This window comes from Malurus melanocephalus, unplaced genomic scaffold (genome assembly GCF_030028575.1).
Source record: "Malurus melanocephalus ecotype Western Australia unplaced genomic scaffold, MMel_1.1 scaffold_403, whole genome shotgun sequence".
In the NCBI taxonomy this organism is placed as follows: Eukaryota; Metazoa; Chordata; class Aves; order Passeriformes; family Maluridae; genus Malurus; species Malurus melanocephalus.
Genome location: NW_026623635.1, coordinates 564,132 through 579,115, shown reverse-complemented (window position 1 = coordinate 579,115; position 14,984 = coordinate 564,132). Strand labels below are relative to the sequence as shown.

Below are 14,984 nucleotides of genomic sequence, written 5' to 3'. Positions count from 1 at the left end.
CGGCACACGCATGCGGGCAGGCGGCGCATGCGCACGGCGGTTCCCGCCCGGCGGGGCGGTTCCGCGGGGGGCCGGCAGGGGGCGGTGCTCCCCGGTGCTCCCCGGTGCTGCCGGTGCCCTCAGGCCGCGCGGTGCCCGGCCGCTCTATCGCCACACACCGCCACCTGCTCGGAGCCCGGAGACGGGGACACCGGCCCGGACATGGCTTCMCGGCGGGTGCCGCGGTCCCGGAGCCGCAGCCGGAGCTCCCTCAGTACGCCCGGAGCAGGGCGCGGGCGGGCAGGGCCGGGCCTGCGGCCTCGGTGGGGCCGCGGTTGTCAGCGGCCGTAACCAACCCCTTCCCCAAACAGTGACCCCTGTGTCACTATTGTGATAATTTCTTTTTAAAGGAGGCGGTCCCAGCGGGAGGGACGCGCAGGTTAAGGGTGGCGGGGGGCAGAAATAGCTCCGGTGGGTTCCCCTGAGCTTGGCCCGGCCCGCAGGTACCGGTACCTCTGCCCCGCACCCGGCTCTGCCCGGGTTTGGTTATTCCAGAGCTGTTCTGCCACTGAACAGCTTCTGAAATCCAGTGGTTTGTTATCCGAGKCGTGCTGGTAGGGCACAGGGTATCTGTGGACTTGCACTTGCAGCTGGAGCCGGAATCTTCCCAGGAATGTGGTGTTCCACCTGTAGGGGATCTGTATTTATTTGCATTTATCTTACCCGTTGTCTCTCGTCTAGAATAAAGTGTAAGACAATTCACTCCTGCTTGACCCACTTTGGTCTTTGCAGCTTCGCAGAAGCTGCTTTTTTTTTCAATTACAAGAAATGCAACCTTAAAGAGAAATAATCCCGAACATAGTTCAACTGGAAATCCTTAACCAGGCTGAAAAAGGAAGATGGTATTTGCTTGGGAGACTGAACATGAAGYCTCTTCATTTGTTTTTAGGACACAAGGCAAAGAACTCTGAACTTATGTATTCAACAATTGCAGAAGAGACTGAGTCCAAGCCTAAGCCTGCTCCATATGTTCTGCAAGGAGAGGACATCCAGGCACTTGCAATTAAGGTGGAGGACCTGAAGAAAGTATGTATGAGTATTTTTACTGGTAGAAACAGCTGCCTCAACTGACACTCCCYTTCTGTGTGTTTAACAGAGGGTGCTGCCCTCTGTTAAGCCAAAACCCACTCTTGCAGCTGAGTTCTCATTCCATTTTGTCTGTCCTGCTTTTTATAGTGATAAAATGTCAGCTCATCAGGTCCAGTTGCTAAAAGTAAAGTATTATTGGTCTTTATAYGATCCTTTTAAATGGAGGATAAATCATTTGCCTCTTCAAAAGTGCATGTCCAACTTTCTTGTCTAATAAACCTGTTAGTTTTTTAGTAGTTTTCCAGGCTTTCCTTCAGGCCAGAGTGCGTGAGTGGAAGCATTTGAGTGATACAGCAGCAGAAATCCCTTGGGAAAGTAATTTAAAACTCTCCTTTCTGTGCCTCTTTTATAAACCAGGATCCAGAGGAATAAGACAATAACTAAGTTGGGATCTGCACAGCTGTGTAAGATGTCTTGTAGGGGAAGAATCATGGAAGATTTGGCTTGGGAAAGACCTTGAGACTCATCTSTTTCCACCCCCTGCCATGGGCAGGGACATATTCCACTCTCCCAGGTTGTTCCAAGCCCCATCTGACCTGGCCTTGGCCACTTCCAGGGATGGGGTAGCCACAGCTTCTCTGGGCACCCTGTGCTGGGGCCCCACCACCCTCACAGGGAAGARTTTATTCCYAATACCTAATCCAAWYCTACTCTTCYAGTTTGRATCCSTTCCCCCTTGTCCTRTTGTTACATGTCCRTGTGAAAAGTCCCTCTCCAGGCCTCGCACCATTCTTACAGGAACTGTACTGATATGACTTCTGTGCATATCCTAAAAGGATCAGGTGCAATAAAGGTGAGTCAGTGTGTACCCAACTGCACTGTGTTTATTTCCTGCAGCTTCATGCTCCACGCCTTCCCGACGATGCTGGGAGATCTCCAGTTAGGAGGCAGTACCTGGTCCGAAAATACCTACCCAAGGAGGTGACACATCTTGTAGCACATCCTCTTCACCTCGGGGCACCCAGGGGACCACTCACYTTTCCTGGTAGGGTTCAGCTTCACATCTTACCTCTGGGTTTTGGCTTTGCTAAGCCAAACTTTAGTGACCTGGCTCTGAGGTTGGGTATTTTTCTATGTGTGCTGTAGGACAAAAACAGTTTGAGGATGGCTCTGAAGAGATCCTCCCTCATCACATTCTGGGAAGTTTGGAGGAGTTCAGGATGGAAGCCTTGGCCAGAAAAAACACTCAGGTTGGTTTGTAGGGTCAGGAAAATGCTGCTGCGTGGCACTTTTCCAGAGGTGGAGTGTGGTGCCTGCAGTACCTTTCGATGCTTTCCAGCACCTATCAGGAGCAGGGCTGGCCTGAGGTGTGGCTTTCCCAACTTCGTCACACTCTGGGGGAGGGTTTGCCTTTGGACAAACTGCACCAGCAGGTTTTGGAGTCCTGTGTGCAGGACCAGGTCATGGAGGGAACAATTAYGCAGGCTTCCTCTTCCCTCTGTGTCCTGCTGATGGTGTCAGGGAAGAGCTGGTGTTGCAGGAATGCCATTACTCATTACTTAGATAAATACTTCCGTTGTATCTGAGTGTCCCTACTGCCCTGGTTTTCTTCCTCTCAGAGTGCTAATGTAAAAGTCCTGTCAACCTGAAGAATTCTTCTCTGCTCCCCACTCCCATTCCTGTTTTAGTGTGCAAGGRGAAGTTCATTTCATGTTTCCTTTCTCATCAGCTAGCAGATGCTATTAAGATTCCTTGTCCAGATGCTATTATAGCAGCTTTAAAAGAGGAGTATGAAAAAGAGMGGAGGAAAGAAAAGACACATCAGGCCCAATTACCAGAGCACAGAGCTTTCCGAAACTGGAGCCACAATATGGCCATGAGGAAAAARCAGGAGAAACACCTAGGAGGTGAGAAAAGCTGAGGAGGCCTCATTCTGTGAAATTCTGTGTGCAGGGAGGGGAGTTTGATGTTCCCACACCAAACTGCAGTGGTCATTGCCCACCAGGGTTAATTCTATTGCCACTGCAGTCTAATTCTGTGTTCTCAGAGCTCCCACACTGCTCGTGCTGGTGGCTCTGGTTAGGGGAAGGGGATTAGGCAGGGGACGGTGTAAGTGGGTCACAGGTGAAGAAGGGTGGCAAAGGGTGTGCCCAGAAGTGCAGCACCAATGATATGATGTTTCTTATTTATAGAAATTCTTGACAAGCCAGAGAACGAATTGCTGATGAACATGTCRGACAATTACAGGCAAATTCAGGAAGAACGTGACCTCATTGACCGGACTCTCCCTGCTCTATTTCCTGGAAAGGTGAGAGCCCCACTTCCTGTGTGTCCTGATTGTKCTGCTCTTGTGAAACAGCACAGACACTGTTCTGAGTAACTCTCTGAAGAGCTGTCAGGAGATGTTTATCAAAGCTGCGCTGAGTCCCTCAGCCTGGTGTGCGAGCAGAGCTTTCAGGGACATGAAAAATAAAAACTTGAACTGTGCTATCTGTACTAGTCAGGGGAAAGTGGTGATGAGAAAATGGCATTTCTTGGTTCTCCCCAAAGACTGCTGAGCCCTGGGAAGYGGCATGGGAACATGTCACGATTGCTGTTCCAGGGGCAGAAAGATCTGATAGCTTCAGGCTTGGATTTTAGCAATTACCATGGAGTAAAGGGCATGGGTAAGGCAGGAGGGTTATGAGAGTATTGTGTTAAAATTCTTTTTTTACATTTATAGCATTATCAAAGACKTGGCATTTGTGTGAGGCTTTATTTTAATGTCGTTCAACCTTCACGTGATAGAAGAAAGTTCTTTTGTCTTTGACAGCAGCTTGATAGAAATTTTGGCTTGCTCTGCAGAAATGGATAATTCATAGGCTTTTAAAATCTTCATATAGGCAGGGTTAGATTGCTCCTTTTTAGCTTCTAGTGCCTGTGAAAATAGCAGATAGCTGCATGACTCTGTGTCAGTGGGAGCTTTGTTTCCCACCCTAGGGATACCACGTGGGAAGCGAGTTCTGGAACCTTCCTGACAAAATYGGGGATGACCTCACCGGGCTGACTCTGACCCTGACCCGGACAGAATGTGGGTACCCAGAGCCAGTCACCCACGTGGGGAAACCTCACACTATCCAGAGGGAAACAGGTAAGGGAACACTGCAGAGAGGCGATTCCAAAGAAATGGGGCAYAGCTGTTTAGGGAGCAGCTCCTTCCCTGTTGAATCTCCTCTTTAAAACATCACAAAACCAAAATTTGGCAGAGAGCGAAATTYGATAGGCATGTGAGTGTGTAGAGAGTGAGTTCTTGAATGGGTATTTCCACAGGTACAAAGCCTCCAAAGAGGATTCCTTGCCATTTTAACTGGGATAAGAGTCTTTTTCTGCAACATCGACGGCAGGAACTAAAAKCTATCCTAGATGAGCTGGGGTTTCATAAGCCGGTAAGACCAGAGGAGCAAGGACATTCTTTGTGTCTCTTGTCAGGTGCTGTAAAGTGACATAAAATTTCCAAGAGCTGGATCTGAAAAAGCATTAGGAAGTGAAAACTTCATCCCACAATATTTTTCCTGGAGGTTTCCACATTTCCAAAGGGCCACACTGCTGTAAGAGTTCTGTCTGGCCTCCCAAAGTGTTGCATGGAGTAGCCTAGGAGCCTTAGAGTAAGAACCCAAACCAGCAGCATGCAGCTGCCATGACCTAGGCAAAGAAATACCTGCCAAATACTGGGGCAGGAATTTGATTTAGTGCCCTGGGGCAGAGGGAGGAGATCTTTGCCCATGTGGAAGACTCATATCTGAAATCTGAAGGCAGGTGTCCCCTTCTTGTAAAAACAGAACAAACCTCAYTTTTTTCTCTTTGAAACCTGTCTCTGGGGATGAGAAACGTGTGAAGGAGACTTTCTCCATGCATCATTGGTAGTGGGGAATGCATTCATCTAGGATTCTTGGGAATCTCAGAATTGGTTCCTTCCTGTGTCTCTTGAGCATTCTTCAGATACCTCTGAAAACTATTGTAGGAGCAAGATATCTCCACTTCACTTGACTGAGTTGGTGCATTTGTCTGGTATTTTAATGTCCTTTCTTATCAAAGAGCAGCTGTGAGTTGGTTATTTTTGTGTATGTCCAGGAGTTGGATGAACTGGAGGTGATTGGGAAAGGACATTCTTTCACATCTGTCTCAGCCAGGGCCATTCGACCTTCTGCCATCTCTGATGACATGGAGTCCCTGTAAGTTTTACTTTGTGGTAGAAGTAAAGAATTTTGGGGTTGCACCACCAGTTTGTGAGGGTATCCTTAGCTGTCCTTATTGAGAATGGAGAGGAGTCTCCACCGAGGCACAATACAAAGCTGATTCTTATACTATAATCACCAGATTTAGKAATCTTTGTGCCTTGGGGCCTTGTGTCTAAGCAGCAAGAATCAGAGATAAATTTTGTTCAGTCCCTTCCTTCAGTCTTCCCTCCGTGTGGTTCCAGAGCTTACATCAGGCAGGGTGGGATTCTGCTCTCAATTGCTTCCATTTCATTGTCTTTTTCTAACCTTCCATCATTAATTTCCTGTTTTTCCCTSTCTTGTCCACCTGTAACAGGCACAACTTGAGTGCCTCTTGTTCTTTTTCAGTCATGTACCTCAAACAAGTCTTATTGTTTAATATTCTGGCTGTCCTGTCCTTCTTGCCAGTAACCTGTAGCTAGCTGGGATTCACCACATCTGCAGGGCCCTGTCCCTAAAGACATTACTGGAAAAGCATTAATTTGGATTCTTTCTAACAGGTTGTTGTAAATCACCTCTGGTTCTCCCCTCTCTGGAAGTGAATTTCATGCCATGAAAATGCTGTCTTTTGCTCTCTTTAGCAGCGAGGCCTGCAGTGAGGCCTCCTTCACTAAGGTTCCAGAAGTTGATCAGGTTCCATCTTTAGTTTTCTGTGGCCTTCCTGCTCGTTGGATCAAGGGCGTCGCTGCTCGCAGGGTAATTGTGAGATTTTAATTGTTTAGTCAAGCTAAGCCTATTTGAGTTCCCAAGTCACAGCTCTACAATGAGTGTCRCTCCCAGGCCACAGAATTATTTTKAACATAAAATTATGTTCAGACTTAYTCTGAACATAATAGAGTATCCCTGTGTTTACTCAGGATCTCAGATCTAGGAACAGAAAGGCTCTGGTTATGGTGTGAGGTTCAGATTCCCAGGCTCTTTCTGTGTAATGGCCACTTCTCTGGACCTGCCTTACAAGTCCTCCTGCTGAGGCTCAACCCCTTATTTGAGCTATGACTTCATGTGTGATAAATCCTGCCAGATAGAGTAGAAATTATTATTTTTTTCCTCTTCCTTGTAGAATGAAATTGGCATTGCTGCTCGGGTCACCTTCGAGAGTCTGGTTAGTAAGAAGGTTGAGAGTTTCCTAAAAGTGACCAATGATGGCACAGCTGCCATCTGGTTTGACTGGATGAGGCTTCCCCAGCAGATCCCCTCCAGAGTAACCAAGGGCAAGAAGATGCCCTGTTTTTACTTTGATACCAGACCAGGTATGAGACCTGCTGYTCTCCAAGACCTTTGTACCTTGAGCAGGAATTTGGGAGTTACCTGGGACGTGGAGTCTGACTAATGGCAGAGTACTGCTGGGTGATTTCTCCTGAGGAAACCATCTGGGTGTCAGAGCTGACTCATCCCAGAAGAGCTGTGCAAAGCACATCCCTCTCATGGAACTTAAAGGAAAGGAGGTTGCTCCTACTCTAAGTGTAAATGGGTGGAATATTGAGAAATGAATCATTTTCTGATGGCAAATGGGGTATAATCTACTGGAGAGAGAACTAAGCTTGCTGTAGAAGGAGAGTGCAATGGGAATAAAACCAGTTTAGGAACACAGGGACTGGGAGTAAATCTGGAAGGAGAAAAAGAACTGGATGAGGTGTGACAACCAGTTAAACTGTGGGGAAAGAATCTCCTACAGAGATAAGGACACTTAGGGTGGGTTGGAGGAAGGTCAGGTTAACCAGGTGGCTTCTGGCAGACCAATGCATTTTCTCTCTTATTTCAGGTGTAATTGTACCTGGAGARTGTCGGAAGTTTATCTTTATTTTCAAGTCAGAGAGAGCAGGTGTTTTCAGCGAGCCCTGGGAATTTAGGACACATCCTCAGTTATTAGGAGGAGCTTTGCTTAAGGTGACCCTTTGGGGAGTTGCTGTGTATGAGGATAAATTGGCTGGCTTCAGAGAGAAACTGGAGGTAACCAAGCATGTAACTGGGTAACTGAGCTTTGAACTTTATATGCAAATAGAGGATAAGGGTGGGAGTGGACAACATGGTATTTTTATTGCTGTGCAATTACTGCTGAGAGTGAGATTTACAGAACGTCTGCACATACTTGAGCAGGTTTGCTAAATAACATGGGCAACTCTGCAGTCTTTTGTAATGTTACTGAAGACATGACTGTGTCTCCTAAAGTGTTCACACTGGTCCTTTGAAGAATGAAATTTCTGTTGGTAATTAATTTCWTTAGTTACTTAGTGGGAAGGGGATTGACTGTTGTACACTATGTTAGCAGTTAAGGTATAAATTGAAAATTACACTGTTCATTGAAAAGTATAGTTTGAGGGAGGATTTGTAGGGTTTATTTGAAAAGCTGTTGGAAGTATTGCTCTGCTCAGCAGGGTTTGCAGTTGTTCACATCCTTGTAACTGTGTAATGAGTGGTTGGTTACAAATGGGACTGAATTTGTTTGTTTGTGGAATGGGGGCTCACACATGCTGATTTGTTGTGGTGCCTCAGAATGAGCTGGCTGCTCGAGAACGTGCTGCTGTAGTGAGAGAGAGCCTGAATGAACTTCTTGACCAAATTCGGACCCCCGAGCGCACCCCRTCTCCTGTGGATGCCTATGTCACAGAGGAAGAGCTGTTCCACAGGAAAAATCCYGAGGTGATGTTTGCTATTGAATGGGCTGCACAACTGAAATAAGACCCATGGGGCTGCTGCATCCCTGGCATTCTAGAGCTGGCAGAATCTGCCGTGGAGGCTTTAACAGTTGGGTTGGAAGAGGGAAGTTGCAGCTCATGTTTACCTTTTCCCCCTGTTATAACAGTTGCATTATCAGCATCAAGTGGTACAGCAGCTGCATGAACTATGGAGACGGCACATGCCTGTGTTTTCAGAATTGGAGGAGGAGCTGCCCTTGGACCAGAGGAGCACTGCGGAGTACACAGAGTACCAGGAGAGCACCTTGGAGCCTCCCTACACCCCGAGCAGCGCCACAGAGCTCCCAGGTGGAAAGTACACACTAGAGGAGGCTCCAAGGGAAAGGAGCATTGAGGAGGAAGAAGCAGGTCCTTCAGGATGGAACCTTTCCCTCAAAGACTTTAAACAGGTGGTCACCTCCGTTCCCACTGGTGCTGTGTTAATTCTCCTACAAACAGCCCAGCCTGTCCCAGTGTGAGCCCACCCAAAGGGCTGCTGCCAGCATGCTGGGAGTTAAAGAGATTTWTGATGTGTGTTGACTCTGCTGACCACACCCTCAGTGCTCTTGTGAAGAGATTCCCAAGAGAGACTTTGTGGGCTGTTGTGTGAAGAAGAAAAGGGAACCACACAATATAATGGATATTTTAAGCTCTTCCTCCATTAGCTTTCTGTCATCCCCAGACTGAATGTGGGGGGCAGGCTGGGCTTACAGCCTCCCATGGCTCCCCCAAGGGCTCCTYTTCTTGGAGAGTCCTTCCTATTCATCAGAGAACTAAGGGGGCACTTMTGACAGGCTGTGGATAAAGTACAGACCTCCCTAGATTAAAACAAGAGTGGTTGGGATATTGTCAGTGGTTTTTCTGTTGTGCTCTCCTGGAAACCTCTCTGCTGTTTTTATAATGAAGCTTTACTAGAGAGCCTTCTAGCACGATAGAATCCCTATTTCCCAGCACACCTGAAATTGCAAAGGGGTTTAATATCAGYCTGATGAGGGAGTCTGGGATTGTTCCCCAGGTCTTGGGTACCTTGGCCAAATCCCAGAGTTGCAGAAAGCCACATCTGGGTATGTAAGTACCCAATGCAGTCTGGTTTTAGACTGGTGTCTGGGAAGAGAGCTRTGGGCTGCTCCATTGATCTCAGGGTCTGGGAATGAAAACTGAGAAGTGCTCCACAGCCCCTGTGTTTTTTCTCACAGGCTATAATGTCAATCCCCGGGGAGAGGGAGCAGGAAGAAGCACTGACCCAGCTCAATAAGGCAGCTCTGCAGCTGTGTGTTAAACAGAGGCCACCTCAGTCAGAGCTTCTGCATCCACTCTGGTGGGTTACCTTTGCAAGGAAAGCTTGTGAAAACATTGTGTGATCAACAGCCTCAGCGAGCTCTGTTGCCAGTGTTGTGATTCAGAGTGCACATAATTATCCAAGGTCTAGAAGTCATCTTTACACTGTTTTTTTATAGCTTAATTGTAGCAGCTGTCTAGGACCCAAATGTTTTTTTTTTTTTCCTGGTGATAAGTTTAGAATATTAAATGCATGTAATTTTGGAGAGTGTACAAGATTATTTGTGGCAAGATTATTCCAGTCTRTATTTATGAAACCTTTGGGTATTTTCTGTACCCTTTTACTGAGATAACTGTCTCCTCACTCATGCAGTCTCTCTGTTCTTTGCTCAGGCTTTCAGACTGTAAACATATCAACAGCTTCTAAATTAGAAGGATGCAGGTTCCTCTTGGTAAACACAGAGCAGGTTGATGCTGATTTACCAATGTGTGTCATGTTGAAGAGCAGACCTAGTTTCATAATAATATTAATGGGTCCCTGGGAGCCTGTTGATTTGCAAACCATTGAGACCTTGGAGGGATCTAACACGAGGAAAGCAATTTAGCATCCCCCTKCACTGATATTTGGACAGTGGGTGCTGTTTTGTTTGGTTTAGTTGCACAGGGCAGCTCTCAGCTATGAGGGACCTTCATTTCTGGGCACAAAGAARTGTGGGATAAACAAAGTGGCAGTTGCTGCACTGTCTCCTTTCTGATCCTGATCCTTTCCTCAGCCTCCAGCTGTGGCGTAGAGTAATTGATGACCTGGTGAGTCACTCTGTGAGGCTGAAATCCGTGTTTGGTTTGATTGAGAAGGACACCCATGTACAAGAAGTTCCAGAGGAAACAGGTAAATGGTGGTTTTAGCAGAGCAATTGCTTTCTGTGGGCTGTTGGAAATACAGAAAACATGATGAATTTCAGCTGAAATGTCAATTTSAGCATGTCCCCCTGAGGAAAAAGCATCAGGAGAAAACTGGCAGATTGCGTGACAGTCACAATTCTAATTGGGATATGTGGTTTGGCAGTAAAAAAAACACACCCCCACAAAAAAGCCTTTCAATTCAGCTAGGTGTAGCCATGGTTTTCACACAGACCAACCCAGCAAAGAGTGCCTCAATGAGACTTTTTCATTTCTTACTTAAACAAAGAACTCTTCAAGGTTTTGTTTTTCAGTGCAGTACAGCTCAGATTAATAAAAAGAGGAAAACATYGCAAAAACACTGCCACTGTGTTAGTGCAGTGGGCTGGTCTTTCTGGATGTGTGGATTCTTTTGGTTTATTGAAATMTTTTCTTTTGTAGAGGAAGTAAAGCATGGAGAAGCAAAAAAAGGAGGAAAGGAAGCCAGTAAGAAAGAAGAGAAAAAGGACAAAGAAGGCAAAAAAAGTAGAGGGGCAGCAGGGAAAGAGAAAGTGGTAGGTACTGGGGTGCCTGGTCAACTCTGAGTGCTGGGGACACTGTGATCCATCCTGAGGTTGTGTATGCTGATTTTGAGCTGATTTCCAGCCCAGTGGAAGAGATGCTGCTGCTGGGAAGTGCATCTTGCAGCAGTCTGAGCAGTGTCCTGACCTGTGTCCTTTTTTTTTTTCCTTGGTCTGTCCCTGGTTAGGATCATTCAAGCAGCAAAAAGCCAAAAGCAAAAGATGAGAAGCATCCATCTTCCATTTCAGTGCATGACGTGAGAGGGAAAGGAGAGTTGGTCAGAGAAAAAGATGAGAAGCACCATGTGGAGTCTCGACATGGAGCTGCACATAGGGCACGACCTGCTCAAGTGCAGGTGGACCCTCTTTCACTTGAATCATACCGGGAAAAGCTCTACCTTGAAGTGAGTCAGACCAAAGCTTGTATTCTTGGTTTTGTTGTTTGCTTGTAAGGCACACTGAGGCTCGGGGGTGAGGTAAGCATTTTGTTCAGCTCAGAAAACTGGCAGACATATGTCCCTCGTGCTGCAGCAAGGTAAGTGTGAAATCCAAATTAATTTGTTTCAGCCTGGAATCTGTTAGCAGAAATCCAGCCATYGCATAGCCACATGCGGGACTTCTATCTGGGATGTCTTTAGCATTGCTTGCAGGCTCTGGAGGGATCAGCTGAATTAATTGTACCTCAGATAATGTTAAACACACTTCATAGCCAGGGAAGTTATTACTAGAGCTCTGTTAGCAGCAGGCTGCCACTTCTGTGTGGTGGTGCGTGTGCCCATATGATAATGTACCTCAGAAACCATCTCTGTCAGTCTCAGCCTCAGGAGTTCTTCATGTGTTTTCACTGCAGCTGTCTTCTCTGAATTTCTGCTGCAGGTTTACAAGCTGCTGGATTCAATGGTGAGTGAAATGGTGTCTTTATTTGAGGACSTAAAGCAGTGCTCAGAAGGGGAGAGTGAAGCCCTTTGCATGTAGAAATAGACTTGCTTTTTAAAAATAAATAAATAACGGTATTTACACAGATGGAGTGGAGATTCTTCTTTGTGAAGTGATTCAGTGATTACAAATACTGGGCTGCCTCTTTTCTGACACACTCTGATGTGAGACTATTGCTAGATCATCTGTTGCTGCCACAGATGATGCTTGCCAAGAAGAGATGAGGCAAGAAATACCAGCACCTCAGAAAATGTTAAGACTGGAAAATACTGGCATTTCTGCTGAAGGAGAATTTAAAAGTGCCAGTCAACATGAGGTATGTTCTTTGTGTCTGGATTGTGCTTGGCTAGCAGGTGAGTGAGCAGGGTGTTCCTTGTGCTCATGAGCACTGCTACCAGGACAGTAGACAAATCCATCCTGGTTTTGATTATATTTTTGGCTGCTTGTCCAGTCTCCCCTCGGGACTTGCTGACAAGAGGCATTCTGGATCCCAGTAAAAGCATTATCCCAATGGGTGTGCCACCCTGCCTGGTTTTACACTCACAAATTTCCTTCTTGTGCTGATCTTGCCATCTCTTTCCATTCAGCTCCAGGTACTCATGCCCCATTCTGAGACAAGTCTTACGTGTTGCCTTCCAGGACTAACCACTCTTGAATTWAATAAGAGGAATTTGTGGTATAAATGTTGTGAGCATGGTAAGGCCTCATGTTGGAGCCAGCCCTCCTGCCTGTCCATCTGCCTGTGTGTCTGGAGTCATCACTGTTTTCCACCTGTGTGCATCACAGCTGGAATGGGGCTTTTTGTGGAGGCATCCCAGGCCTGAGTGTGTTACACTGGACTTCACTTGGAACAGGTTCCCAAGGCAGAGCTGGCTGCGGGGTCTGTCGTGGCCTGCTGTCACTGAAGTGCCACCTTCCTGCTAAAGCAGCTGGACAGCATTCCCCAGGAAGGCTTTGGCCCCGCAGAGCAGTGACATCAGTGTGGATCATTAGTTGGGGATGGTGATCCCACTGGAGCTCTTAGGCAGCAGATGCCTATCCGTGCTGAGCGTCACTGTCACGAGTTCAGTGGCTCCAGGTGTGTCCCTCAGGCACGTGCTCCTGTCCCTGAGCTGGCACACGGCTTGGAGCTGCACACACAGCGTGAAATGACTGCTTCTTCTGCTGAATTGGTGTCTTCTGCTTTCTCATTTCAACTCCTGTGCTGTCCCTGGGGAGAGGATCTGTTCCTCCCTTTGGCTCCCAGCAGTACCATGGCAAAGCACAGCTTGTTCTTTTCTCTGGCCAGGTGAGGCCCCTGATGTTTTGAGACGTTTTCTCTTAGTGGGGTGTGGGGAAGCATTTTGGCTTCTGTGGCAGCAGGAGCTCCTCTGGCTTAGCAGGCACAGACCCACAAAGGGAAGGCTCTGCTCAGCATTCCTGGAGTCAGAATTTCAGCAACATTTTGAGAATTAGGAGGAAAAAGGCCTGAAGTTGGGGTGTGTCTTACAGGCTCTGACAATAGCTCCTGCCTCTCTGGAGATGATTATCAGCTTGTGAATCTGCCCAACTCAAACTGCTCAAGCCATCTGTTTCTAGGAGCCTGCATGTTCTACAGGCAACGTGATTGTCTCAGARGCAGGAATCCTTTCATGTGGTAGCTTTACCTTAAAGGATGGCAAAGCCCATCCACGTCTCCATGGATCCATATCTCCAATCCAGCCCATGGAAACCAACCTCCATTGTTCATCTACCCACAGGAAAATCTGTTAATACAACACCAGCTGGATGAAAGCCTTACATCAGTCACGTACGATGGAAGAATGTCCTGTGCTGGCATCTTCCCTTCYGAGGGAGGAGGCTGCTGGCACAGGGCAGGTGGGTGGTATGGGAGTTCTGCAAAGGAGAACAAACCTGGGAACAGCCTAATTTCATCTCATAATTTTTTGTCATCAATATTGCTGGTGCTTCTTCCAGCCTTGGACAAGAATGTCCTCAAGGGACAAGGTACAAGCAGCATGCAGGAAGGGATGTGCTGGGCCAACAACTGTGATACTCTGCTGTCTGGCTGCTGCAGCTTTTTCTGAGCCAGCTGCTTTTTTTTTTTTTTTTTTTTTTTTTGTTTTGATTTGTGGAAGTTACACGACGGGAACTGCAGTGGAATTAGAGCCGGCTCCCACAGAGCAGCTTTAGAAATGTGTACCCTTCATTTACAGGCCCAGTGTGAGGTGTGSGCTCTGTCSTCAGCACAGAGACCCTCAGGGCTGTCAGCCRTGCACTCTGCAGGACCCTGTAAGRCCCAGTCCTTGCAACCAGRCAMGGAAATTATCCCTTCTCCTCTCCCAAACGTGGGCATTATTTGTATTAGTGTTAATAATTTGTGTCGTGTTTGCTAAATMACCAAGGTGAGCGACCTTCCTGGCCTTGGGAGTTGAATTCCAAACCCATCATGTGAGTGGGGCCTGAAGACACCATCATCACCAGAGAGGATGGAAGAGGGGGAATTGCAGGGAAATGCTGCAAGCAGAAGGTGACAGTGCATTTACAGAGGTTTCTCGGTTTCTGAGGGGATCTGGGTGAGCAGCCAGGCTTCTGAGGGCAAGCAAATGGATCCCATTTCCACAGAGGGGTTGTGAGCCACGCAGCAAAGAAAACCCACGTTTGTACAGCTCCAAAAACACCTCTTGGAGTGTCTTCCCCGTGGAGAGGTTCACTTTGCTTRTAAAAAAACAAATCACTGCCTGAAGAAAGGCAAGCTGTCTGCCTCACCATCTGACAGAGTGAAGCAGCAGCGCTGGGAATGGAGGCAAAGCCTGGAGCTTGGGCTGCCGTGAAGAATGCCTGCCCCTTCCCGAGCTGGGATGTTCTCCGGGCTGACCTGCGGAGGCTTTGGATGCTGGATGTGTTTTTTTCCCACACTGCGGCTGGGAGTGGGACTGGATGCTTACCCAGCCTGCACAGCCAGACCCGGTTGGGAATATCAGGCTGCTGAGATCTGCAAAACCCCCCGAGGTACACGGCCTCCCCAAAACCCGAGGCAGGACCCTCRGGCAAGATGGATCTCAGCTCTGCACTTTGTGTGGCAGGAGCAGCAGGAAGGCACGACCTCCCCCCGCCCCAGAATGTCTCAGCACCCCCGAGATGCTTTCCATCGTGGAAAATGTCAGTGATATTAAAAAGATTATATATATCCATAATACTTGAAGGGCTGTCAGTGATTAAAATGGAAGGCAGAGGCCGGGAGAGAGGGGGTGGCATTGAAATGATCGAGAGACATGACTTATTTTGTCATGTCATCTGATGCCTCCCTCTCTCCCCCCAGCCAGGCTCCG

The 14,984-nt window shown here is 47.5% G+C and overlaps 1 protein-coding gene across 1 annotated transcript; it reads left to right on the top strand.

Annotated features, from left to right (window-relative positions):
- The first annotated feature begins 116 nt into the window (after nt 1-116).
- Nucleotides 117-11,466, top strand: MYCBPAP (MYCBP associated protein). The gene is given in 20 exon segments (XM_057379404.1): nt 117-253; nt 929-1,065; nt 1,966-2,113; nt 2,215-2,318; nt 2,798-2,975; nt 3,261-3,376; nt 4,048-4,198; nt 4,378-4,493; nt 5,179-5,279; nt 5,906-6,020; nt 6,385-6,574; nt 7,087-7,274; nt 7,818-7,964; nt 8,128-8,409; nt 9,196-9,317; nt 10,051-10,166; nt 10,619-10,731; nt 10,926-11,164; nt 11,166-11,200; nt 11,203-11,466. Coding segments are annotated over 20 exon segments (2,724 nt in total). The 5' UTR covers nt 117-201; the 3' UTR covers nt 11,277-11,466.
- Nucleotides 11,467-14,984: the final 3,518 nt, after the last annotated feature.